The 24,914-nt window shown below is 61.9% G+C and overlaps 2 protein-coding genes across 7 annotated transcripts in view; one reads left to right on the top strand and one right to left on the bottom strand.

Moving 5' to 3' along the window:
• NCOA5 (nuclear receptor coactivator 5) overlaps nucleotides 1–3,680 on the top strand; it is a 20,462-nt gene extending 16,782 nt beyond the window's left edge. For all 4 annotated transcript variants that reach the window (XM_069800776.1, XM_069800767.1, XM_069800759.1 and 1 more), the window contains 2 exons: nucleotides 921–1,244; nucleotides 1,670–3,680. In XM_069800776.1, coding sequence (XP_069656877.1) covers nucleotides 921–1,244; nucleotides 1,670–2,325 — 980 coding nt within the window. In that variant the 3' untranslated portion in view covers nucleotides 2,326–3,680. The remainder of the gene's footprint in view (nucleotides 1–920; nucleotides 1,245–1,669) is intronic.
• An 835-nt stretch (nucleotides 3,681–4,515) lies between these two features.
• The window catches only part of SLC12A5 (solute carrier family 12 member 5), a 33,976-nt gene continuing 13,577 nt past the window's right edge, over nucleotides 4,516–24,914 (bottom strand). For 2 of the 3 annotated variants that reach the window (XM_069800735.1, XM_069800749.1), the window contains exons 2-26: nucleotides 23,971–24,065; nucleotides 23,588–23,719; nucleotides 23,242–23,388; nucleotides 22,555–22,609; nucleotides 21,389–21,519; nucleotides 20,948–21,189; nucleotides 20,657–20,868; nucleotides 18,144–18,311; nucleotides 16,973–17,071; nucleotides 16,740–16,797; nucleotides 15,837–16,011; nucleotides 14,851–14,969; nucleotides 14,430–14,528; nucleotides 14,184–14,303; nucleotides 13,896–14,000; nucleotides 13,635–13,803; nucleotides 12,580–12,775; nucleotides 12,329–12,498; nucleotides 12,118–12,249; nucleotides 11,778–11,885; nucleotides 11,480–11,602; nucleotides 11,212–11,399; nucleotides 10,872–10,886; nucleotides 10,145–10,278; nucleotides 4,516–9,629 (exon numbers count right to left, since the gene is read on the bottom strand). In XM_069800735.1, the coding sequence (XP_069656836.1) occupies nucleotides 9,538–9,629; nucleotides 10,145–10,278; nucleotides 10,872–10,886; nucleotides 11,212–11,399; nucleotides 11,480–11,602; nucleotides 11,778–11,885; nucleotides 12,118–12,249; nucleotides 12,329–12,498; nucleotides 12,580–12,775; nucleotides 13,635–13,803; nucleotides 13,896–14,000; nucleotides 14,184–14,303; nucleotides 14,430–14,528; nucleotides 14,851–14,969; nucleotides 15,837–16,011; nucleotides 16,740–16,797; nucleotides 16,973–17,071; nucleotides 18,144–18,311; nucleotides 20,657–20,868; nucleotides 20,948–21,189; nucleotides 21,389–21,519; nucleotides 22,555–22,609; nucleotides 23,242–23,388; nucleotides 23,588–23,719; nucleotides 23,971–24,065 (3,284 nt within the window). In that variant the 3' untranslated portion in view covers nucleotides 4,516–9,537. The remainder of the gene's footprint in view (nucleotides 9,630–10,144; nucleotides 10,279–10,871; nucleotides 10,887–11,211; nucleotides 11,400–11,479; nucleotides 11,603–11,777; nucleotides 11,886–12,117; nucleotides 12,250–12,328; nucleotides 12,499–12,579; nucleotides 12,776–13,634; nucleotides 13,804–13,895; nucleotides 14,001–14,183; nucleotides 14,304–14,429; nucleotides 14,529–14,850; nucleotides 14,970–15,836; nucleotides 16,012–16,739; nucleotides 16,798–16,972; nucleotides 17,072–18,143; nucleotides 18,312–20,656; nucleotides 20,869–20,947; nucleotides 21,190–21,388; nucleotides 21,520–22,554; nucleotides 22,610–23,241; nucleotides 23,389–23,587; nucleotides 23,720–23,970; nucleotides 24,066–24,914) is intronic. The other variant, XM_069800742.1, reaches the window with a different exon arrangement.

The raw sequence follows: 24,914 nt of genomic DNA on the forward strand, positions 1-24,914 counted from the left end.
TCTAGAGATTAAATGTGCTCACTTGAACCGCAGGCAGCCACCTTTCCATTCACAGTAGTTTCAGGGAACTCTTTCACAACTTGTGCAAAGAGTAATGTTAAAATGAACCCCAGTTTCGTGTTACGAGGAAAAAAGTGGCAGGATTTGATGTTCTGCGGGTGTGAAAAGCGCCCAGAGCTTTGGGCACCTTTTGGAAAGTAAAGGCTCTTTTGATCTCCTGCTTAAATCTGTGTTCAGGGAAATGTTTGTGTGTGTGCTTTGTGAGGTGGAAATAATGGCCTCAAAAACTTTAAAAGGCAACTGCAAAAAAAACCCAAACCAAACCCAACGTTGGAATTGACCATTATTCATTGTATTACAGAAGAACTTGATTGCTGCTTATTGCTCCAGAATAGTAAACATAAACAGCAATGTGACATCGAGCCAGTGCTTCTTTCCTCCCTATCTCCTGCATACACACTCACTATATTAAGGCATTGGCAGTACAGAACCAAAAAGTTCTCCTCTGGGAGACTTTAGCAGCCTTCAGAGGGCAAGTTTTGGATCTGTCCAAGGGTTTAGCAGTAGAATGGCTGGAACTGTCTCCTCTTGGAGCACAGAGAATTTATGTGTGCAGAGGGAGCTGCTTTCCCTTTTAATTGGGTGAGAGGCAAGAAAGACATTTCTTGGGCTGATACGATATCTTCTCAGAGCCTTCAGCCACAGACAAAAAGGATGGCCTTGCTGGGCGATAGCCTTGAGCCTCCTCTTGGCCTAGGTAATTGAACAGTTACTGTGTGTCTAAGAAGCTTCCCAAGTCTACGCTTGCAATTCCAGAACAGTGCCTGCCTGCTGAATGAGGTGTGCTTGTGCGTGTGAGGCAAGGCACCTCCTGTTAACATCACTTTGGTTTACTTACAGCATTTCTTTTCCTTGTGCAGAACACCGCAACATGCCCCAAGCTGATGCCATGGTGCTGGTGGCAAGGAATTATGAGCGCTACAAAACAGAGTCACGGGAGAAGGAGCGTGAGGAAATCGCCCGGCAGGCTGCCAAGATGGCAGATGAAGCTGTTCTGCAGGAGCGGGAGCGCCCACCCCCCATGGAGGAGGGTGTCAGAGGAGGTCACCCTCCAGGGATTCAGACTCTCTTGAACCTGCTGGCTGACAATCGCTATCTAACTGCTGAGGAGACTGATAAAGTAATTAATTACTTGAGAGACCGGAAGGAACGGTTACTGAGGGGAAGCACTGATTCTCTGCAGGGTAGGTTTCTCAGCCCCAGGCAAGGCTATTAATCATATGGTCTGTGGGCCCTCTGGGCTGGGACAGGAAAACAGTCCTGGGATTGCAGAGGAGTCCTAGTGTCGTAACTTCCTCACACAGTGCCTCTTTTTATTGAGATGCACGTCTCCTTGGGAGTCCTGAGATGATTCAGATCTTTCATGTGAAAGAACTTCTATTCTGGATTCTCTCAGGGAAACCATGGGACTGCCATAACTGGTATGGCTGCTACACAAAAGGCATCAGTTCTGCTGAGTGGTTTGGGTTCCCCAGAGCTGTGCAGCTCTTCTGTTCAGAGGGTGGGTATTCATTGATGCTCGTGTCTTTGGTAGCTGTTTCACTAGTTTTGTTTAGGTGCCCCTCAAGGGCATTTGCAGAGCTTTAACCCTCTTTCCTTTCTTTCCCAGCATCCATGTCAAGACAGTCTTTGGGGGCACCTTCAGGATCATCTCTGGGTAGTCAGTCCAGCCTTCCAAGCTCTCAGGCTCATCAGGGTTCGCAGCCTCTGGTCTCTGCTCCTTCTGTTCCAGTGTCCTCTTCTAATCCTCAGCAGGAGCTTCAAGCAAAAATCCTCAGTCTCTTCAACAGTGGGGCAGCAGCAGCAGCAGCTGCTGCAGCAAACAGCAGTTCTACAGCCTCTGCGGGCTCTTCAGGTGGCACTCCGAACCAGAACTTTGCTAACATGGCCAGCGGTCAGGCCCGGTCAGCACAGATGAGTGCTGGAAATTTAAACCAGGCTCAGCAGAGATTGCAGACTCCAAGCACGCAGCTTCCTGCTCTCCAAGGCACTTCAAGAAATGCGGGTCCAAGACCTGGAGCTCCTCCACAAGCTCAGTCGCTCTATGGTCAGCACCAAAATCGCCTCCCTGCGCCTGGCAATGTACCTGCTCAAAGGCCAGTATCTTCTGGTATCAACTTTGACAACCCTAGTGTACAGAAAGCCTTGGACACCCTTATCCAGAGTGGTCCTGCACTCTCCCACCTAGTGAGCCAAACCGTGGCCCAGGGGCGAGCAGGGTCCTCAGCCCAGCAACCTATGGGTTCCTACCAGCGACACTATTAAAGCTGTCGGGCCCTTTCCCCTTCCCTTTGCCATTCCATACTTATAGCTGTTTAAAGAGTCTCCTGTCCTCGGCATGGGACAAATGCCCCTGGATATGCATGTCCTCTCCACTTTGGTGAGAGTGTACCCCCAGTGGCATTGCTGCTGACTGTTGCTAGCGCTGCCCTTCCTCACCTCGGTCTGGTTAGCAGTGTTTGGGGATGTATGCTCTATTTTCTCAGCGGCACAATGTGCAAAGAGCTGCTTTGGATAATCGGTTGTTTTGTCCAGTCCCAGAAGCTGCTGGAATGACAGTCCTCCTGCATTTCCTCACTCCCAGTAGCTCGTGCATCTTCACATTGCGACGCAGTCTGGTCTCGCTGAACGGTCTTAGTATAGTTTTGGGTCAGTGGTTTTGAGGAAATAGGGGACTGAACAGAGCGGTACACTGACTGGGCCTTCTTGGAAACCCACCTTTTTGGAATGGGCACTGTCTTTCTTTAGGTTTCTTTTTTTATTTCTTTTTTTAATGGCATATAAGCCAGTTGGAAAGTACAGTGGTAGCGCTAGCAGCTGAACTCATGAAGCACATGCCTGACCACTACTCAGTAACCCAGGACTGTGCTCTTTGGTCCTTCCATAGCTGGACTGTCATGTCCTGGCAGAGTGAGGCAGAGGAACACTCCTCACCTTGCCCAGCTCATGGAAACTGACAGCTTTGGTCCGAGTACTGTGGCAGATCTGAAACACAAGAGCTTCCAGCCAAGGCAGAGATTTCAAATGGTCTGTCAATTTTCCTACACCAAGCAGTCAGTGTTAAGATCAATCTGTTAAATTTGGCATATAAATCTCCTTTTCTTATTATCTTGCTTTGGGACGTTGGTTCCTGTAGCCCAACAGCTCAGCCACAGCCACGCTGATGTGCTGCTGGCCCTCCCTTGGGAATACCCACAGCCAGTTACCAGGTGGTGAATGTCTGCTCTTTGAAACTTCATCTCACTGTTGATTGGTGTTTTGTCCATCTAAGGTGGAGAGGCAGTGCCAAGATGCAATACTATAATTTTGTACATTTTTTCAACACTTTGGTAGCTGCAGCGGACAGTTGAGTGGAAAATCAGGCAGTGATTCTTCACCGTGTTTTTAACCAGTAACATACTTTGATACCAGAACACAAAACATCTCTTAGCTATGTGGACCTCCCCATCACGGCCTTCTTAGAGTCTGCAGGCTTCCTGCAGAGAACCGAAAGAAACTAAGAAAGCAGTGTTCTTGGAGGAGAGGATTTTCTTTGTCCCAGGTGGTTTGTGTTGTATTTTTTTCCTCTCTGTGCTGTTAACAAGATGACATTACTTTCTAATAAAAAGGCAGGAAAAACATTTTGTTGTATTTTTGACACTTGACAGCTTGAGTACTACTGGAATACATTATTCCACTGTGTTTGCCATTGCTCTCTTCTTCCAGATAAGCTGGGTCAGATGCTGCCCAGCGCTGGATGCTAAGTGGAGAGCGTATGAACCTTACTGTGACCCGTTGTGAGAATATTGTAGTCTGTCTCAGTCAGTTTATAACACTTTGAAGCGCCTCAACAGATACTTATTCTCGCACACTGGACTTGGATGATCTCAGGCAGAGCAGCCCACATGCCTATTCAGGGACCTGTGCGCTGGAGCAGTGTGTGGCAGGGGTCGGTGCTGAGAGGTCCGAAGCCTCTCTGGCTGCTGGTGGTGGGAAGGGAGGGTGTGCCGTCGGGCCAGCAGCAAGCTGGTCCGGTGTCTGTGCTGCAGTTGCTGTTAATTGTGCAGTTGCTGTTAATTGTACAGCTGCTGCGTGAAGTTAGGGCTACAAGTCCCTGTGCATTTAACACCGGCCTTCCTTGACTTCATACTGCCATTACTATACAACCTGAAATTGGATGGAAGTATGTCTGTCTTCCATCTTTCCTCTTCTGGTCTCTTTTTGTTAGATACCTTTGTCTGTCTCTACAGCCCTGCAGACAGGTAAAGCATCTTTGCTGGGGTGATCAGAAATTTGCATGAGCTTAAACTGGGAACTGTGGCACTTGGGAGAGGCTGTTCCTCTCCTGATGTTTTGCTTCCTCTGCAATCTGCTGCTCCCTGTTGGGGCTTGCTCCTTGTTATGGAAATGGTAGCAGCGAAGTGCAAAATAACTGCGGAGACCCTGGAAGCAAGTGAAAAGTCCTGGTGCAAGTAGTGAAGGGTGTAATAAAATCATTTATTGCATTTTGTGCAGACAGGAGTCTAGAAAAATGAATACAGTTAAAGCAGTAAAGCATTAACAGGGAGCATTCAACAGCTGAGGAGCCACTCCTCCATTAATACCTGCACAGAGAACACAGGGTCTGTACTGAGGCGGCCTAATGCACAATACTGAAACACAGAAATTAAACGCAAGCCTAATACTCTTTTTTTTTTTTTTGGTTTGCAACCTGTTTTATTTACAAGGTTTTAAACTTAATTGCATTGCTCTGCACACAGATTCTCTAAAACACAAAGCATACTAGGTCACTACGTGTCTATTGAAATATTGCACTCGAATAAAAGTCACTTGAATGGACGCAGAACATCTAGCTACAGTGATTAAAAGATTATTGAATGAACTGACTTTGTGATAACATTCATAACAAATATATTGCACATGTAGCACAGAAAGTGTTGTAACCAGCAAATCTCAGACCATTTTTGGTCTTTCTGCTAGTTTTTAGTCCTGCTACACAGAGGAGGGTCTTGACTCTTCTAGTGCAACTCTTACCCTTGTGCAGTATCTAGTCCTTCCTCTCGTCCAGCCACGGACCAACACCAACCCAGGCTGGATGCTGCCTGTGCCTCCTCTAAGTGCTGTCTTGTGGCTTGTTGCCTGCACCGCGTGGTGGCTGCAGCGATGTGAGCTGCTGCCACCGCTGCTGCTGCTGCCGTGCGCAGGGGCCTGCGCCTGCCCAGCTGACAGGGATAGGGCAGCTCCCTGCTCAGGGCTCCCGCAGCAGGAACTGGAGCGTACGCCATCGCTGGCCCAGTGCTGCGTGCTGGCCGAGCGTGGCCGTGGGTATGTGTGCTCCCCACCTGCTGCGGGCCACGCTTCCAGCCTGCCGTCCTGGCGGGTCGTGTCTGCTCAGCGCTGCTCCCGGCAGCAGCCTGCCTGTGAAACAAACTTGGGGGGTCAAGACCTTCCTGTCTGGAACAAAAACCGAAAAGTGTCTGCGCATGTGCCAAGGAGGAACTTGCATGTCTACCAGAGGAGGACACTGTCTTCACCAAGGTGGAACGGCAGAAGGGTGCTCCATGGGGAAACTGAACACTCACAGAGGCCAAACGTGCAGGGCTGGGTTTGTAAACTAACATGCAGTGCTGTCTGCTAAAACTGGCCCTCTCCAGCCAACGGCGAGTGAGAACTCGCTGTGGAAACCAGCACCTTTCTTGCCACAGCCAAATTTTGCCTGGCAGGGGTGTTGAAGCAGTCCCTGGCTCTGTCTAGAGCTGTGCCCCTGCTCTTGCTGGAGGATGAGGAAGGAGAACACCTTTTTTGAGCAGTAGTGATGGAATGAGCTCGCCCTCCTGCTCCCTGGGGGAGCCGGGACCGCGGCTTTACTGTCAGGTTGAAGTGGTGCTGAGGGGGAATGGGATCTATTGGTGATGCTGGGGAGACAATGAAGCAAACCTCTCAGGGGAGAAGCATGCCCTGGCCTGCTGTCACCGCTGCTCTGCAGACCGTCATTCCCTGCTACCCCGTACCTGCGGCCAAAGGAAGAGCTCTTTCCCTTGACACTGCCGTGGGTGGATGCTGTCTGGCTTCAGCAGAGGCAGGCGCTGGTGGTGGCTGCTGCTGCGCATAACCTGCCTCTGCGGTCAGGCCCTCGGTGCTGACCCCATCCATGTGCTGGGGCGGGAGGGGACTGGGCTCGCTGCTGCAGGACAGAGCCCACAGCTGCAGGCCCAGCGGCACGGCCAGGCAATAGCCAAGCTCTAATTAGAGGGTGACCGCAGGGAGCGGGGCGGCATCTTTTGAAGAGGCAGAGCAGCTGGCAAGCTTTCTAGGCCCAACAAGCACAGTGCTAGCACATGAGATGAGGGGGCAGGTTGCTATGCGTGCCTCCCCCATTGCTGCAGAAGTGCCTCAAATAATTTTTGGGAGGCTGGAAACAGCATGTGAGCTTGTGTGTGGTGGTGTAGGACCAGCTCCAAGGGGCAGAGCAGCTAGACACTGGCAAATCCTGGTTCCCGTGGGGCTGCCCTTCCCAAAGCTAAAGGAACTTTTCACTTGCAGACACCTGCCTGCTCTTCCAACAGCTCCCTGAGCAGCTGAGGCAGCGGCAGGATCAGAGAGTGCTGCCCTGTGTATCTGCACCATTCATCAGCCCTGTGCTGATGAATGCATTCATCACTCCCCTGTGCTGAAACCAGGTCTCAGCTCACCCTGACACTCACCTCCTGTAAATGCTGAGCTCCCCATGCCCTTGGGACTAGCTTCCACGCCAGAGCCTGCAACACAGACCGATGCAGCTGTGCAGGTAGCTGAGCTACCATGGCAGAAAGTCTGGCTGTGGCTAGGGCCGCTGCTGGAGAAAAGGGAGGCACTTTGGGAGTGATGGAAATGTGGGAACAAGGTATGAGCAGGCACAGATGTGCAGCTGGGGCTTGGTTTTGGTCTGGGAGTGTGTCCAAGTAGTATCTTAAAGCGAAAAAAAAAAAAAAAGATATCAAACCACCTACTGCTTTTTATCCAAGCAGCCCCAAATAGCTTCAGCCTGGACCTGGAGTAGAGGAGTTCTGCAGAAGGAGCAGGGACTGGAGTCGTCCAGTGCAGAGACTTTCCTGCTCTCAGGCAGGCAGGAGCCGAGGGCTGCAGCCGCTCTCAGCGGGCAGGAGGGACGGGCAGGCAGGGGGCTGGACGCTGGGACCAGCCAGGGCTGCCTGTGCCGGGCAGGAGGCAGCTGCTGCCAGGCCACCCGTGGGGATGCTGCGGCAGCACCCGCTCCGTCTGCGCCGGCCGGGAGGCTGCGGGTCACGCGGCACCTGCTGCGGTGCTGGGCGGCATTGGGGAGCGGTTTGGGGGGGCCGAGGAGGCGAGTGCTTCAGCGCGGGGGCTCAGCTCTGGCCAGGGGACAAAGCGCTGCCGCTTCGGGCCAGGCTGGAGCAAAGCAGCCAGCACTGCCGGGAGAGGGCAACTCTTAGCAGGCTGCACTTCGAGTGGAAGCTCAAATCTGCTGTGAAACAAGTTCAGAAAAGTCTGTGACTTCTTTTCCCTGAAAACTCTTAAGAAGCTAAATTGAGAAGAGAATGAACGTGCGACCTGGCCCTTTCCCAAGGGCTGCCGGTGGCCGGGGAAGGCTGCAGCCTCCACCACCGCTCCAGAGCGCTTGGTGCGACGGATGGGCGCCCGTTTTGTGCAGGAGCAGCCCGTCTCGGCTCTCCGTCCCCACGGCCTGGTGCTAGCAGAGCCCTGCATCTCTCAGAATAGATATAGATCTCTATATATAGACTTCATCTGGTTCTATTAACATAAATATGATCACTTTAAAAATACACGTACTGTATTATGTACACTATGTACATGGGGCCGGGGCGGGCACCGGCAGGCACCCTGGCTGCCCTCGGCACCGCTTCCTGCGTGGTTCCTGGAACCGTTCACATTTGTTAAAAGCGCCTCAGTTTCTCTGTCATGAGAGATGCTGGGGGGGGTGGGGCAGGGGCCGACGAAGGGGAAGGGGGCGACCCTGCAGCTGCTGCCAAAGGTAAGACGTGTTTGAATTGTCCTGGTGCGCCCCGCTGCCTGCTGCGGCGTGGGCCAGCGGGAGGGGACAGGCTTTGGGCTGCAGCGGCCGTGTGGCCGGTGCCTGGGCCGCCCTGGCCAGCCGGGTGAGAGAGTGCCGTGATGCCGGGGGACGGTGGGACCCCTACAGCCACCCCTCGCTGCGGGGTCTGGCCCTGTCAGACCAGGCAAACGGACTTTGCATATGTTAAAACTACGCACGGATCCGGACTTTCCTACAGCCCCACGGCAGCGTCTGCCACTGGGGGGGGCAGGTTAGCAGCGAAGCCCTGGGGAGCAGCAGGGAACACAGCGGAGCGTGGGGGGGGACCCGGACACACGTGCAGGTGCGGGAACCAGCTGGGCTGGCCGGTGCCGAGCCCCCGGTGCCCCCCGGTGTGGTGTGGCGAGGGAGCAGGGGCAGTGCCAGGCTGGGACAGGATTCCTCTGCACCCGGGACAAGAGGAGGTGCTGGGACCTCGGGGGGTCAGCGGCACCCACGCAGCTCCAGCGGCCGGAGAGCGGCTCCGGCTCACGCTGTACCGCGGCGGGGCCTCTGCTCGGCTCCTGCCACCGCAGCTCCGCGCCTCGACCACAGCACAAGCACCGGGAGAGCACCAGGGCAGAGAGAGCCTGGAGTCAGTGGGGAGGGGGACAGGGAGCACCCCCCACCCACCCCAGGCCAAGGCTCGTGCTGTCACGGGATTGCTGCGCTCCAGCACCCGACCCCCCGCGGCTGCCCCCCACCCTCTGCCCCCTCCAAACCATCACGCTGCATCTCCGCAAGCTTGGCCCACGGCCTCCAGAGACGGGCTGCGCCCAGGCAGCGGAGAGGTGGGGCTGTCCAGGCCCATCCTGGCGAGGGGTGGCTGGGGGGGGGGTCAGCGCTGGGGGAGGCAGCCCCCGATGCTGCTGGAGGTGGGGAGAGGAGCGTCCGGCGAGGGAAGCGTGCTGGTGGCCTCTCTCTTCTCCCAGCGCCTCCACGGGGAAGCAGGGCACGGGTGGCGGGCGGTCATAGGGTGCAGGGCGCAGGCGCGTCCAGCCAAGCTCCGCGCAGGGGTAGCGGCACGGCGGGGCCGGGTGTCCGTCTCTGCACAGCCACCCTCCTGCCCGGCCGGGGGCTGCAAGCAGCAGTGCTGGGGCTGGCGGCGGGGCTGGCCCTGCCAGGGACGGGCGGTGGCGTCAGCGCTGGGCTCTGGTGCTCAGTCCGCGGTACACTGTATATATTTATATATAAACAAGGACAGCAGTGCTGTGATGTTGCAATGAGGAACAGCTGCTCTGGTGCTGGATGCTCCCGGAAGATCTGGTGCTGCAGTTCGAATGGAGAGATCAGGGGCACGGCCAAAGCCAGGTGAAGTTTCTGCGCACCGGCTGCCATCAGGCCTTCCCTCCTCCCCTCCAGGAGCACGGTGCAAAGGGGTGGCGGGGCTCTCAGCGTGCAGACAAACCTCTCTGGCGCGCCGTGTTTCAGGAGTAGATGGTGATGACCTCCCGGCCCCCACCACGCACCAGGAGCACTCGGTCCAGGTGCTCTGTCAGCACCTCCAGGAACTCCATGTCTGCATGGCCGTCAAGGAGGACCACCGCCACGACGGAGCAGGGGGACAGCCCCGTGCCATCCCTGCCTGGCCCCACGCCTGGGGAGCTGAACCCACGGCACTGACACCCCGCACCGGAGCTGGGAGCTGGTGGGGTCAGTCCCAAGCCAAGGGGATGGGAGAGCCCACCCGCCCTGGCTTCGCATGACGGGCACCGTGGCTGAGCCCATCCCAGCAGACAGCCGAGCCCCGTGGATCTCTGCCCGCGCCCCGCACAATGTGCCGTCATGCTCATGCGTTCAGGTGCAATGTCACGTGCCCCCCACCCGTCCCGCATGCGTCAGCTCTGCCGGACAGGCAGGCTGGTGCCAACGATGGCTGTCGGACCCAGCTGGGGGAAGGAGGGGGGGGGGGGCCGGGCTCAGGTGCTAAACTGGTGCCTCTTGGCACTCGCCTGCAAGATCCACCAGCTTTGGGGGAACCGCAGCCCCCTGCTGCAGAGAGGGGTCTTGGTGGCGGCCCTCTGGGAAGGATACAGTTCTCATCCCCTTTCCGGTTGCGGGGAGGCCCCGGCATGTTCAACAGGACCAGCTTGGCGTCCTGGGACTTCTTGACGATCACCTCGTTGAGCTTCACAGCTGTGTGCATCCTCCGCACGTTGGACTGGTTCCTGGGGGTGACAGCACGTGTGGGCACAGGGATGGGCACAGCCAGCCTCCGGTGCCACACCAGACCCAAGGGACCACAGGGAGGGCTGGTCTCCTGCCCCAGAGGGGTCTGGGGCTGGGCTGCAGCACGAGCTTGGGGCACAGCAAGCTTTGCCTGGCATGGCCGCTGGCAATTCTGAGCCTGCACTGGCAGCCGTGAGCTGCAGGGCCATGCATGGTGCCCACTGGCAGTGGCAAACCACGGCTGCTCGGGGCCGAGCCATGTGGGAGCGAGCAGGAGCAGACGGCGCGAGTGTCACCGCAGGTGCCCGAGCCCAGGCTGCCAGGAAGCTGCCGGCAGCGTAACGGGGCAGACGGGGAGCACGCGGCACGGGCACCGTGCAGCGTGCAGAGTCTGCGCAGGGGTTGGCAGCCACAGCCCCCGCGTGCCACCCGGGCGAGCCGTCTAGCACTGCGCCAGCAGCAGCTGTCGCAGCACACTGAGCCGCCCTTGTGCGTTGGGGGCAACCCCGATGGCTCCGGGCGTGTTGCCCCGCAAGTGGCGACCTGGGTCCCCCCACCCTGGGACCCGGCACCCAGCCAAACCCAGACTTACAGGTTCTCCCACTCCCTGCCAGGAGCACAATGGGGCCAGGGGAGAGAGAAAGAGAGAGAAAAAGAAGAGGTGAGTGCCGGCTGTGCACCCCAAGTCCCCACAGTGCATGCTGCCCCATCCCTCGCCGATGCAGGTCTGTGCGGGGACCCCACTCCACCTCCCACCTAGCCCTTCCCCAGGGGCAAGCTCAGGGCACCCGGGCTGCTGGACCCCCTTCTCAGAGCAGGGACTAAACTGGTGCTGCCAGGGCCCTGCCTGCACCCAGCTGGCTGGGGCGGGCAGGGATGGCTGGGGATGCGGGGCATAGGTGGGAACTGGGTGGCAGCATGTGGGGCCGTACGGCTTCATGTTGAAGAAGTCCTTGATGCCCTCAGGGCTGACAGGGCTCTTGCTCTTGTTCTTCTCGGCGACAGATTTCTCCTTGGTCCAGGTGAGATGCACCTTCTCAGGTGCCGTCTCCACCTCATCACCAGGGGACTGGGAGCTGCTGGAGAAGGTGGTGGCGTTTTTGTCATGGATGAGCTGGACCTGCAGAGAGGAGAGGGGGACGGTAGGCACGGGCCGGGGCCAGCCACCTGCCTGGGCCGCATCCTGGCACAGTCCCTCACCTCCTCCTCTGGCTTCTCCTCGCCATCCCCCACTTGCTCCTCGGGGACACTTAGGCGCAGGCGCGTGTTGGCTGGGTTCTTGCGCCGGATGGAGCCACGGGACTCGTCCGTGATGCTCTGGATCTGTGTGGGACAGGGTCAGCCAGGGGAGCAGGGCAGAAGAGGGCTTGGCTGGGCAGACTCCAGCCTGCAGCCCCGGCTCCCCAGCAGGATGAGTGCATAGAGCTGTGGGGCTGCTTGGTCAGCAGCACAGCCACCATGGGGGCTGGATCCCACCCAGACTGTCCTGCGGCCTCACCTCCCGCTCCCGCTCATTCTTGGTGAGGTGCATTTGCTTGAGGATCTGGGAGCGCTGCTCCATCACCAGCGTCTTCTCGTAGGTGTAGGCGGAGATGTCGCTCTCGTGCTGTGGGTGGAACCGTGGGGCAGGGTGAGCTGCACGCACTGCTCCTAGCCTGGCCCTGCATGTCTCGGTGGACCTATGTGTCCCTGTGGTTCTGTGTCCTGCTGTGGAGTTGCATGTCCCCACCATGGTGCTGCGTCCCCCCTGATGGTGCTGTGCCCCTGTAGCAGGGTCTGTCTGGCTCTCCCACGCGCAGCATCCCAGACTGCGGCACGTGCCCCATCCCAGCACTCACCATCTCCACCACCTCCACCTCTGCGGTGATGCGCAGGTGGTACAGGAATGTGGTCAGGTCCTTCTTCATCTGGATGCTGTTGTCGTCCATCTGCGCCACCGTGAAGATACGCATCTTGCACTTGCGCCAGACCTGCGAAGGAGGGAGGCATGGGCATAGCTCGGTGGGGTCAGCCCCGGACCCCCGCCCCACACTGCGGGGCCCGAGCTACCTTGTGGTGCCGCAGGAGGAAGGGCAGCAGCATGAGCATCCCCCCATCGTGGACGATCCACCAGACATCGATGTGGCCCTCCGAGAACCGCTCCTGGTTGCCCGGGAACATGGCGACATTCTTGGCCACCAGCAAGGCCAGGTGCCCAGCCGTGGTCTCTCGCACCAGCTCTGGGAGGGGAAGGGCCACATCAGCCGGGGTGGCTCACAGCCCCCCCCAACCCAGCAGCATCCGCCCTCCGTGGTGCCTACCGATGAAGTTCCTCCAGGTCTGGTGGTCCTCCTTCTGGCGCCAGCTGCGGGGCCAGCCCACCAGCACCGTGTTGTGCTGCAGCCCCCCCAGCCCGCTGGACTGGATGAGGTGGGACATGCCGTCCCGCAGGTTGGAGGAGATCACCACCTGGCAAAAGCCCTTCACCTTCTCCGCTTCCATCAGGCGGCGGATGGACTAGTGGTGAGAGAGGGAGGTCAGAGATCGCAAGCACGGCAGCCGCCAGCCCTGGCAGTGGCACCCTGGCCAGGCAGGGTGCAGGGTGCGGGGTGTGGGTACAGGGTGCAGATTGTGGGGTGCAGGTCCCCACAGGGTGCCCAGGTCTTTGTGCCCCATGGCAGGCCAGGAGCTCCAGGCTGGGGGGGGCTGAGGCCCGATGGTGAGCGGAGCTGGCACACGGCTCTGTGCCATGCCGAGTGGAGGGTGTCCCTGTGCCAGGGCTCTGACGGGCGGTGGAGCAGCAATTAGAGTTATTTACTTAGAGAAATTATAACATGTCTGCATGGGAGAGAAACTGTTTGCTTCCGAGGGCTTAATCTCATTAACACGCTGCCCGGCTGGCGCGGAGGTGAGGGAGGGTGGGGAGGGCTCCTGCTCCAGTGGGGAAAGGCTCCTGTCTCCCACCCTGCCTGGCACTGGGGCCATGGGGAGGGTTGGGTGGCAGCGGCTGCAGGGGCTGCAGGGGAGCTGAGGGGCTTCTCAGCCCAGCAGCCCCTGGCCAGGCACTGTGCTGTGCCATGCTGTGCCAAGCCCTGCAGCAGCTGGTCAAGACTGGGACCAGTGCCCAGCTTGTGCCTCTGGCATCTGGGGAGGGGGGCAGGGGTCCGGAGGTCCCTGTGATGCTCTGAACACCAGTGAAGCATGGAGTCTTCAGGCTCTGCCTGGTGCCACCCCACTGCTCTCCTGGCCAGCTGAAGGCACCAGCCCCATCCATGGGGCAGAAGTGCCCCTGGGCTCCTGGGGACGGCCATGGGCACCCATAGCTGGCAGATCCCAGCCCGGCATGGTCAGCGGCCCCGGTGCAGGAAGCTCTCACCTCCTCTGCCCTCTGCGCCTGCGGGTGGTTGTCCAGGAAGGTCCCTTCCAGCACGGAGGCCACGATGGTGAGCCCCTTGCCAGCCTTGAGCTGCGACGTGAAGGACAGGAGCTGCGGGTGCACCACGTTCTGCTCCTGATCCCCGCGGACCAGGACCAGCAGCTGCGGCCTGGAAGGACAGTCCTGTAGTCAGCACCCGCGCCCCGGCCAGCCCCCACCCTGGCCCCGCCCCGGTCCCCCCAGTCCCCAGCCTGGCCTCACCTCCAGTTCTTGGTGTGTGGGGGCCCCTCCTCTAGCCGCAGTAGGGCGTAGCGGGCTGCGCTCAGGGACAGCCCCCGGATCCCATCACCCCACTCCTTCTCCGCCCTGTGGGAACCAGCAGCTTGTAAGGGATGCCCATGGCTCTGACCACGGAGCACCACACTTGCACCCCGGAGCATCCCAGGACGAGCAGCCCAGCGGAGCTCAGCAGCCCACACTGAGGGGCTGAGGCACCGAGGGGCGGCTGTCAGCGCTGGCCAAGGTCTGCGGCACTGCGGCCACCCTTACCCGCGGTACTCGATGTATTTGTAGATGAGGCCAGCGATCAGCATGGCGACCAACGCGTAGTACCAGGAGCAGATGAACATCAGCGCTAAGCAGAGGCTCATACCCAGGAAGGACAGGGTCCTGCAGAGAGCCCGGCACTGTCAGTGCGCCCTGGCCCCCGCAGCGCTACCGGGGTCCCTGGCCTGGGGTGGCCAGGGGGGTGGCAGGGCACCGCGCCCCGTCTGCTCCCATCCCGTCCTGGCTCACCAGTGGTAGTAGCGGAAGCGGGGCCGCCAGTTGGGCGTCCGCAGCAGGGTCTGCACCGCACATGCCAGGTTGACGAACATGTAGCACATGAGGAAAAACCTGCAGGAGAGAGCATGAGGCTGAGCCGGGCGTGCCGGGCTGGACTGGGGCTGCAGCCAGGCCCCACCGCACCTCCCAGCCCCGGGGTAGCGAGCGCAGGCGCAAGCACTGCCGATGGACCGGGGAGCTGGGGTCGCGGAGCAACAAGGTCCCAGTGCTGGCCGAGGAGGGGCCCTGGGCTCCCTGTGGGGCTACCCTCTTCCCGGGTGTCCCCCCCCCGGGGAGCAGAGACCCCCCACACGCCACCCGCTTGGCCAGGATGAGGGGGCGCGGGCCCGTCTGCCGCTTGCGAAGGTGCGGGTGGACAGAGCATGCTGCCTACATGGAGAGGATGGGAGCCACCTCGTCCAGGGAGGCGATCAGGATGCCGATCTCGCAGATGCAGGCTGTGAGCAGCAGGGCCCACGTTGGCTCCCCGTTGGCTTTGCCGTGGCCAAAGACCTGGGAGCGAGGAAGGGAGAGGGACTCGGTAGGGCTCTGCAACACTGGCACCATGCAGCCCTGGGCAAGGGTCCTTGGCACAGTCCGACGGAGCCGGACCCTCCTGGGACCACACAAGCACCGCCACGAGCTGGTGCGCATCCCGAGCCAGGTCCCGCCGGGGGAATGATCCCAGGACTGGCGGGGCTGGCTCCCACTGCCGGTACAGCCCCCTTCCCAGCAGACCCCACAGCCCTCCCTGCACCCAGAGCAGCCCTTGTCCCCTTGGGACCCCCAGCCGGTAAGGAGGCCCAGCTCAGCCTGGCCACAGCTGGTGTGGAGTCGGGCACCCGGTGCCCAGGATGGACACGCTGCCGGTGCACAGCAGCCCCTCCTGCAGCTGCGGGGACATGGTGGGGGTCTGGGCACGAGGAGGGGGGCCAGGGGTGCGTGTCTGGATGCATTAGAGGGTGCGGGCAGCGTGAGCCAGCGAGAGCTCGGGCTGGGGCTGGCAGGGTGAAGGAGGGAGGATAAAATTAGCCCGCTCTTCCCTGGGGGGGAGCTGTCGGGTTGGATTTGGAGAGATGAGGTTGTGAGAACGCGTCTTCAGAGAGCAGATAAAATATGAAGCGGCACGGCAGCGGGGGGAGGGGATCCTGACCTTTCCCGGCACTCTCCTCCCACCGACACCGCAGCCAAACTCCCCCCAAGACAGCCCGGCACAACGCCGGCACAACGCCGGTGCCAGTGGGACGCGGACATGGCAGCTGGGCTGCTCTGGCAGGCGGCGGTGCTGGGAGGAGGCAGCGCAGGTGTCTGCCGGTCTCCCACACTGGTGGGAGCCGTGGGCGCTCAGGGCCGGCAGTGCTGGGCTTGGGGGATGCCTACCCTGAGGAAGGGCACGATCCCGTCCCTGGAGATGGCTTGCAGGAGGCGGGGGGCTCCTGTGAGGCTCTGCAGACCGGCCCCACACGTGGAGAAGAAGGAGCCGATGACAATGACCCACGGGGATGGCCATGCCAGGGTGCCAACCACCAGGTTCCCGTTGACAGCTTCACCAAACCTGTGGGACACGAGCATCACCTGTGGCTCTGTCCCATGGCTGAGCCCCAAGAGCGCCAGCGCTGCGGTGGCACAACCCAGCCCCCCGGGCAGGTCTGCCACCGAGGGACACCACCGGGGAGGGGTCTGTGTGAAAGGACCGGGGAAGGACCCTGCCGTGGCTGCTGACAGCCCCCCACCACCCACGGGGGGTGAGCAAGGGAATGGGGTCTCAGGTAGCTGGGGGTCTGTCCCCATCCCCCTGCCTGTGACTGTGGCAGGGGACGAGGGAGAGGTGTGGGTCGGGGGCTCCCCATCCCCTGTGCTGGGAGGAGACCTATTAAGGCTGCGTGTGGTTGGATCCTGTTTGTGCTGGTGCTGGCGACCCAGAAGTGTCACCTGCCGCGTGCAGCCAGCTGGGCTGCCCCAGATACGCAGGCAGCCCTGCCTGTTGACAAACAAGCGCGCTGCCTGCAGCCCTGGAGCGGGAGGAAGGTCTGCGGATGTGCAGCAAAACATGGCCAGGGCACACACAAGCCCCAAAAGCCCCCCCACCCTGGCACTCTCACCACGGGAGCCCCACAGACCCTTCAGTGCCACCCCATCCGCCCAGTGTGTCCTGGCTGCAGCCCCCCCCTCACACCCCCACCTCCCCCTGGGGCTGCCCCTGCCCCAGACCATTCCTGGGAGCTACTCCTGGGGGCTGCCGGGCTCCCCCACATCTGCCCTGCATGGCCCCGGGACACTCACTTGTCACGCAGGACGACCCCCTCAATGCACGCCCCAAAGAGGACAACGGAGCTGATATCTGCCAGGCGGTCAAGGAGAACCAGGAGGACACAGAGTGCCTGCTTGCCCCCCGCCAGTAGGGTGCTGGGACCCCCATCCCAGCCTGGCAAGGCACCTGAGCAGGTTGGCCCCGCAGAGCAAGCCCACCCACCCTCAGCCCCATGGCCCAGGCTCAGGCGAGCCCTGGAGGATACAGACCGCAGAGGTGGTGGCGATGGCCAGGATGGTGCCCGTGGGGATGGACTTCTGGGCGTCCCGCAGGTCTCCAGAGCGGTTGGAGCCAGCCATGATGCCTGAGGAAAGAGGGGACAGTGTCATGGTAGGCAGAGTCGCAGCCCTTGCCCGTCCAAGCCGGCAGAACGGCTCATGCTGGGCACCATGCGAGCCCTAGGCATGGCAAGGCACCAGCTCAGCGGTGTGCCAGGACGGGGAGCGGGCACACAGCTGGCAGTGGAGCAGGCACTGCCATGGCTTGGGGCCCCCAGCCCACTCCCCTGTCTCCCCAGCACTTCCCCCCCCTCCGAGCCACTGACTGAGGCCATTCAAGGATTAGGCTCAAAACACTCTTAAGTGACTTGTCTCATTAGCCTTTAATTAGCTCAAGTAGGGATGGTGACTGCAGCAGTGACCGGGACAGGGTCCAGCCCCGGGCGCTGCTCTGGGAAGGCAGGAGGCCAGGCTGGGACACAGCTCGGCAGGTTCGGCACGGTCTGAGGGACGACCTGCACTCCTGCTGTGGCAGCGGCCGGGGCGGCCATCCCGCCGTGCCCGGCAGGGCAGGACCCCACAGCCGGGACACGGCCACCTGTAGCTCAGCCTGCATCACTGAGGGGACATACACCGCGCAAAAAACAGGACCTGCCAGTAAGTGGGCACTGGGTGGGAGGGCGGCAGGGTCCGCGCGCCGAGCAGTGTTGCAGGGCCCATCTGGCTGCCGAGACCCCCGCAGCACCAGACCCCGCCACCGATCGCCATGCCTGGGACAGCCCTGGGGGTCCCGCTGGCTCTGGGGGGTCCTGCTGGCTCTGGCACCAGCGGAGCAGCAGGCAGGACCTGGTGGCTGCACCCCGCACCAGCTTCGCAGTGGGACTGGGGCGGGGAGGGGGGGGCTCATCCGCCCCCGGGGAGCTATAAATACCGGAGCTGCGGGACGTCAGCGCAGCGCCGAGCGGCACCGTCAGATCTGGAGCGCGGGTGGCCGCGTGGGAGGCGCGGGCGGCGATCCACCCCCACCCCCATGCCACCGACGCCGACGCACCCAGCGCGGGGAGCAGGCGCACGTGGGGCTCCGCGGGAGCGCGCCCGGTGGCACGTGTGCCAGCCGGTGCCTCACGGCACCCGAGTGGGGCCGGCGGCGGTTCCGACCTGTGACCGAGGGGAAGTAGATGCCGACGAGCAGGGTGAAGTAGGAGGTCATGTCGCTGAAGACGTAGGGCTGGTCCATGTCCACCGGGGTGTCGGGGGGGCTCACCGACGGCAGCCCCCGCTTCTCCACGATCACACCCTTGGTCAGGTACGAGCTCCAGAGGTTCTCTGGGAGGAGGCAGGAGGCCGGGCAGTGCGGCTGGCATGAGGAGGTGCCAGGGAGCCGCCTGCACCCGGCACAGCACCCTCCGGCCCCACAGCCCAAAGCGACGGAGCACCGAGGTGTCCAGCACTGCCTCTGCCCGCCCCAGCCTCGCTAAGCAGCCGGCATGGCCGGCAGCCAGGGCTGCTGGCATCTGGCGGGCGAGGGATGGGGCATCCCTGGCCTGTCACAGATGTGCAGAAACACCGGACTGGGGACAGGCCCGGCAGCGCGGGTGGGCGACCAGAGCAGGTCCGTCCTGCCGCTGGCATCGTCCCTGCAAGATACTGGAGCAGCTGACATGGGATTGCAGTAGCAAATAATTAAGAGGGTAATATAATTAATGCTGATCAACACAGGTTTAAGGAAAGTGGATCGTGTCAAAGTAACTTGATAATGTTTTTGATGGGATTACGAGTGCAGGGCTGATGTAACAGGCTTACTGTCCCTCCGCATGCTGCCTTGGCCGCAGATCGCGGTGAGAAACTGGAGCAGCATAGAGCAGCCAGCGCCTGGGCATGGCGGGGAGAGGCTGACAGCCCTCGGTGCGGCATTGCGAAGGGACTGCTGAGTGGGTCCAAAGAGGCCCCAGAGGGACCAGCCAGCCCTCAGCACCCAGCACTGAGCACCCCTCCCCGGCCACGCGACCTCCCCTGACCGCTCTCGGGTGACAGACAGGGCTGGCCCCCACTGACACAGCCCTGCCCAACTCATCCTCCCAGAAAGGCATTTTTCTCCCCGCAGGGAGACCCAGTGCCTACAGCACAGCCAGCCCCAGCCACATGTGCCGGGGCCACGTGGTGACACCCCATCTCGAGACACTGCCAGCCTGGTCACCCTCGCCACCAGCTGCCCCAGAGCCAGGTGCTGGCTCTGCCCCGCACACCCCAGGTGCAGGAGCATTTGCTGTCTGCTGCCCTGACAAAGACTGGCCGGGCCAGGCGGGGGGGGTCTGTGTCCCCTCCCTGGCAGGACCACTGGCAGCAGGAGCAGGCTGTACCCAGCAGCCAGGGACTCCTTATCTGCCCCACGAGACCTCAGCGTGGGATGCCATCAGGAGCCTCCCAAACACCCAGCGAACACGCTCCATCACATCACCACGATGTGGCCTGGCAGACGTAGTGCCAGGCGCCACACACTTAGTGAAGCCTGAGCCCCCACACCTGGTTCTACACAGCCACGGCGGCAGGGACGGGCTGGAGCGGTGCCGCAGCCGCTGTGGCGCAGTCTCAGCCTCGGCACCCGGTGGAGATGCAACCAGGGCTGCTCCCCCGGCAAGTGCTAGTCATGCCCGGCCACCCCAGCCTCTACCCTGCTCTGTGGGACCTGCCAGAGATGGAGCTGCAGCAAGCTCACTGCATGCACCCAGCGTGCTACGAGGCCAGCACAGCCACTGTCCCGACACCCAGTCTGGCACCACAGGAGCGCCCGGCCCGGCTGCTGCACTGGGGAAGGGCTGATCCTGCTCATGGCTCCGCAGGCAGGGAACCCGACGGAGTGCTGCGCTCCTGAGCCCCAACACCCGGCCCGGCCCGGCAGCGCCCAGAGCAGATCCTGCTGCCACGGCCCTGCGGAGCAGAGGTCTGCAAATGCCCTCTGAGCGTAGCACAGAGCATCGGCCTCTGCCACCTGCTGCGGAGTGTGAGGACCTGGCAAATGTACCAGCAGCTCCGAAAAAAACAGGTCAAAAGTGGCTCCTCCCAGCAAATTCACGAGTTTTTCTGCGGCCCTGGCCACTCTCCCGGTGTGGCTGCGGCCACAGCAGCAAAGTGCCCCCAAGGGGCGATCACTCCTCATGAAACCTCAGATCAATACCAGCCTTTCCAAAGGCCAAGAGGAAGCAGAGGGAGGATTTATTCCTCCCCAGCCTTTGGGCATCCTTCAGAGCCATCCTGTTGTGGTCTGGCTGGCACAGACCGCACGCGGGCAGACGCAGCACCCAGCTCAGTCACACGGTGCAGGAGTCCATCCTGCTGCCCAGCATGGCGTGAGCCCAGCTCGCTGCGCCCAAGGGCCAGAGCAGCCCACGGCAGGGATCGCCCACGTGCCCCCTCACCTGGACCCGGCACTGCCCACCCAGCCCCACACCACCAGCCTGCCATGTCCGACGGGCCGGCCGCATACACACAATGGCCCCCTGTTGCACTGGCCCCTCCACCAGCCCTGCTGGCAGAGCTGCCCAGCAGGCACAGCCGTTGCCCCACCACAGCTCCCCTGGGGCTCATCCTGTGCCTCCGTCCCCATGCCCGCATCCCCACGCCTCCATTCCCGTTCCTCCGTCCCCGTGCATCTGTTCCCGTGCCGTGCTTACCTTGGATGAGGCCGCTGGCAGCGCCGGGGATGCCCTCGATCTCGGTCACGTTGTTCATGGTGAAGTACTCATCACAGGTGGCGTTGAGGAAGCGGGAGGTGCAGAAAAGCTCCCAGAGCTTGGAGCCCACCGTCTCGTTCCCCTCCACCACCATCTTGGTGCAGAGGTCGAAGCCATGGCGCGAGAGGGTCCTGTTGCCCAGGAGGCAGATCCTGGAGGGGGTGGGCAGGCACTCAGCCGTGCGCCTGTGCACCCCAGCCCCGCTGCAGCCCCGTGGGACGCTGTACTCACGGGAAGCTTGGCGGGTCGAAGGCCGACTTGATGACACCAGCGTAGATGGCGAGGATGGAGAGGATGACACAGCCCAGGAAGACCAGGGCAAACTTGTTGACATACTTGACCCCCACGAACACCACAGTGGCCATGCAGGTCAGCACGCAGGTGCCGTACACGCGCATGTTGTTGAGCATTGCGGCCGCCTCCCCACTGGCATCCTCTGCCTTGAAGATGGCCATGGCTGGGAAGATGTAGGCCTGGGAGAGAGTCATAGCATCACTGTCTGGCTAATGGCCCCGTGGAGGCGACTCCAAGGAAGGGTCCCTCAGCCCCACTGCAAAGCCTCAGCTCCCTGATGGGTCACGAGGAGTGGGCAGCATGGGCAGGCAAGGGCAGAGCTGCTGCGCCAGGATCTGAGCCCTCAACACTGTGCAGGGGGAAGGACCAGGCACATACCAGCAGGATTTCGATGGTCCCCAGGATGTACATGGCGCCGGCAAAGGTGGTGCCGAGGTAGAAGCAGAGCCCCACAGCTCCACCAAACTCAGGTCCCAGGGAGCGCGAGATCATGTAGTAGGAGCCACCCGCTGCCGGAGAGAGTAAAACTGGGTCCTGGCCAGACCCCAGCAGGACCCCCAGCCCTGCCAGGCATCCCTGAGGGCAGGATGGAGCTGGGGCAGCCCTGGACCCTGCTGCAGCACAGAGCAGGACGCAGTCTCCAGGGCCCCGGAGCAGCAGGAGTGACTGCACTGGCAAAGCCATTCCCTGGGACCCCAGCAGTCAGGTGTGATGGCTGCAGGGACACACATCCCCTGGGATGCCAGACAGGTGCTGGAGCCCCAGGGACATGGGCCCTGCTCCATCCTCCCAGAGGAGCGCTTAGAGCCAGGCTGCCACGATCAATGGTCCCGCTGTGGCAGCAGGATGATAAATACCTTTAATTATGCTCTGCACTGGGGCTGTCACTGCCGTGCCCAGCCCAGTGGACTAGCTGGGCTGGCACAGCTTGCCCGCTCCCAGCTCCCCCGGGGCTCTGTGGGGTTGGGCATGCTCTGGGGGAGGCAGCCCAGGGGCACGCACACAGCCAGACCCCCCCAGTGCCTCCCCAGGGGTAGAGACCGCACACAGCAGCGTCCTCGCGTCTGGCGCAGCTTGGGGAGGCTGGCAGGAGAGGCCACCCCACCGCCCAGCCCATGGCGCCCTGCTCCCCATCCTCCTGCCAGCATGTCTCCCTGGCTCCCGCGCGGCCTCGCCAGTCTGGCAGAGGGAGGAGCCGCGGCTGGCGGCTCTCGCTGCCATCTGCACCTTGCGGCTCTGGGGACGGGTGGCAGCTCCAGCTCCGTGCTCCCCCTGGGCCACGAGGAACCCGCGCGGGCTGGTGGCAGAAGGCTAGGGAGCGGCTGGCGGTGACGTCCGCCCTCCCGAGCGCGGCGCAGGGCAGCTGCAGAGCTTGGCCAGCATGGCCCATGGAGCGGGACAGCCTTGGGGGATGCTTTCTGTTTTCCCAGCCCTTTGCCATGCTTGGTCTGGCCCTTCTGGGGCACAGGGCTTCCCGCAGGAGCCTGACCCAGGAGGGAGCCAGTTCCCTTCACCCCTGACACACACACACACACGGGCTCTACCTGGCACCACACCGTTGGTGGCAATCGCACTCATGGAAATGGCAGTCAGCATTGTCTGTGGGAAGAAACACAGTGTCAGCACCTGGCAGACCTCCCTCCTCGCTGGGGCAGGGGTACAGGGGAGTGGGAAGGGAGAGCTGGGGCCATGCTGGGACATGGGGCTCCCTGGGGCCACGCTGGGACATGGGGCTCCCTGGGGCCATGCTGAGATGTGCCACAGGGCCGGGATGCCCACGGGAGAGCCGGATGGATGGATGGACCAGCAGGCAGGTCCCCTTGGAGGGACCAGCAGCACCGCAAGGGGTGGGGGGTCCCCGGACTGCCCAGGACACTGCCCATGTTCATCCCCACCAGCCCCTGCCCTGGGGTCACTGTCCTGGCAGGATGGCTCGCTGCAGCACTGTGTGCAGGGCCAGGGCAGGGACCCCCCACCACCACAGCCCCCCCCCGCATGGCAGCTACGATCTGGGTCGCCATTTGAGCACTGTTTTGCTGCTGATTCCTTTGGGAAGCCGAAGGTTTCTCCTTGCTGTGAGTGGGGCAGGGGCAGGGGCAGGGGCAGGGACAGGGACAGGGACAGGGACAGGGGCAGGGTGGGCTGGCAGCTAGTGCACCTCTCCACAGCCTGGCCAGCTCAGCTGGTGACCCCCAGACCGCAGGTGAGGCCAGCGGGGGACCGTCACTCACACAGGAGCAGCAGAGGAAGACCATGCAGAAGGACTCCATGATGCCGGCGATCCCCACCACCCAGGTGAGGCGCAGGAAGAGAATGACTCCAAAGATGTTCTGGAGGCAGGGCAGGTAGACGCCCATGAAGGTGCCCATCCGTGGGGCCTGCCAAGGGAGCAGGCAGCCATCAGGACTCATGGGCCTGGCTGGCAGAGGAGCGAGGGGTCCCGCTCCTCCTGCAACGCAGCCAGGGACCCCTGGTGAAACCACCCAACGGCAGGGGCTGAGGGACCCGGCTGTCCCCAGGGCAGCCCGTGGCCCAGCACTGCACAGGCAGGGGCTGCGTCCCTCCCGAGTCCCTCACCTGCACTGGCTTCTTCTTGCCCCCGTCATTGTTCTCAGCCTCCTCGTGCTCCCGGCTGCCCTGCGGCAGGTTGGTGTAGTTGGCCAGCCCACTCAGCAGGGACGAGACCATGGGGCTAGTGTCCATCTCCTCCTGTAGAGAGCAGAGCCCCGAGGAATGAGGACATTCCTTCGGGACCCTGGCCAGCCCTGGGACCCGGGGAATTCGCCAGATGCTACCCAACTGCCCATCCCGCCGGGCATGGCTGTGGAAGCTGGGGGACCCTGGCCTGGGGCTCCAGTGTGTCCTGGTGCCCAAGACACAGGTCACAGTGCTGTGGGACAGCTGCCCAGCTCAGCTCCCTCCCCGGGGACCCTCCCCGCCCCACCGCCCATGCACCCTACCTCGAAGAGGGCCATGTTCTTGCCATCGTACTCTTTGCCCTTCTCCAGGTCCGTGCTGTTGATGAAGGGGCTGCTCTCCTTGGGATTGCCATCGCCTGCAGAGATGCCGCTGGGTCAGCCAGGCAGCCCCTGCCCCAGCCCACACTGGGAGAGCATCCACCCCGCAGGGCTAATGCTACAAGGGGTCACGGCTGCACCCCAGCTCCCGCGGAAGGGCTGCGGGGGCCATGGGCACCATACTCGCGCCTAATGCCAGCGCAGGCAATGGCAGCCCTGCGTCCCAGACACCAGCATCGCCTCCCGTGCCACGCACGGGCAGAAGCTGCCCATCCCCAGGAGCCATGTACTGCCCTGCCCAGCCAGGCCGGCGCGCGGACCCACCGGAGCGCATCCACGCAGTGAGGTGAGCGGTGTGGATCCAGGGGGAACCCTCCCAGCGGGACAGCTGGCAGCAATAACTCACGGCGCAGGGTGCCTGCAGGTGAGCGCACCGGGGCTGCCCGCAGCACTGCGTCTGCAGGCGCAGGATGCGGCCGGCTGCTCAGCGTGCCACCGTGGAGGGGGACGGTCCCGGCGCGATGCCTGGGAGAAGGGCGAGCGGCCAGATGTCTGGTCCTGCTCCCTGACGTGCACTACAGAAGCAGGGGCAGCAGCCTCGCCGGCTGCGCCACAAGGCGGGGAGGCAGCCGGCAATGCCACTGCTGAGGGCAGGCACTACTGCTCTGCCTGGGGCAGAGGAGCCGCCTGCAGCGGCGCAGAGCCCGCAGAGCTGCTGGGACAGGGCCGTGGCTGCTCGCTGCATTAACAACCTCGTGCAGAAGAAACCCGGAGTCGGCTTAACAGCAAGGAAAACAGCCGAGCTGCAGAGCAGCAGAAATAAATCAGGCTGGAAATGGAGCGGCAGCGAGGATGGTGCCGCCGGAGTGGCGCAGCTCTGAGCGGAG

This window comes from Haliaeetus albicilla, chromosome 2, assembly GCF_947461875.1.
Source record: "Haliaeetus albicilla chromosome 2, bHalAlb1.1, whole genome shotgun sequence".
Taxonomy (NCBI): domain Eukaryota; kingdom Metazoa; phylum Chordata; class Aves; order Accipitriformes; family Accipitridae; genus Haliaeetus; species Haliaeetus albicilla.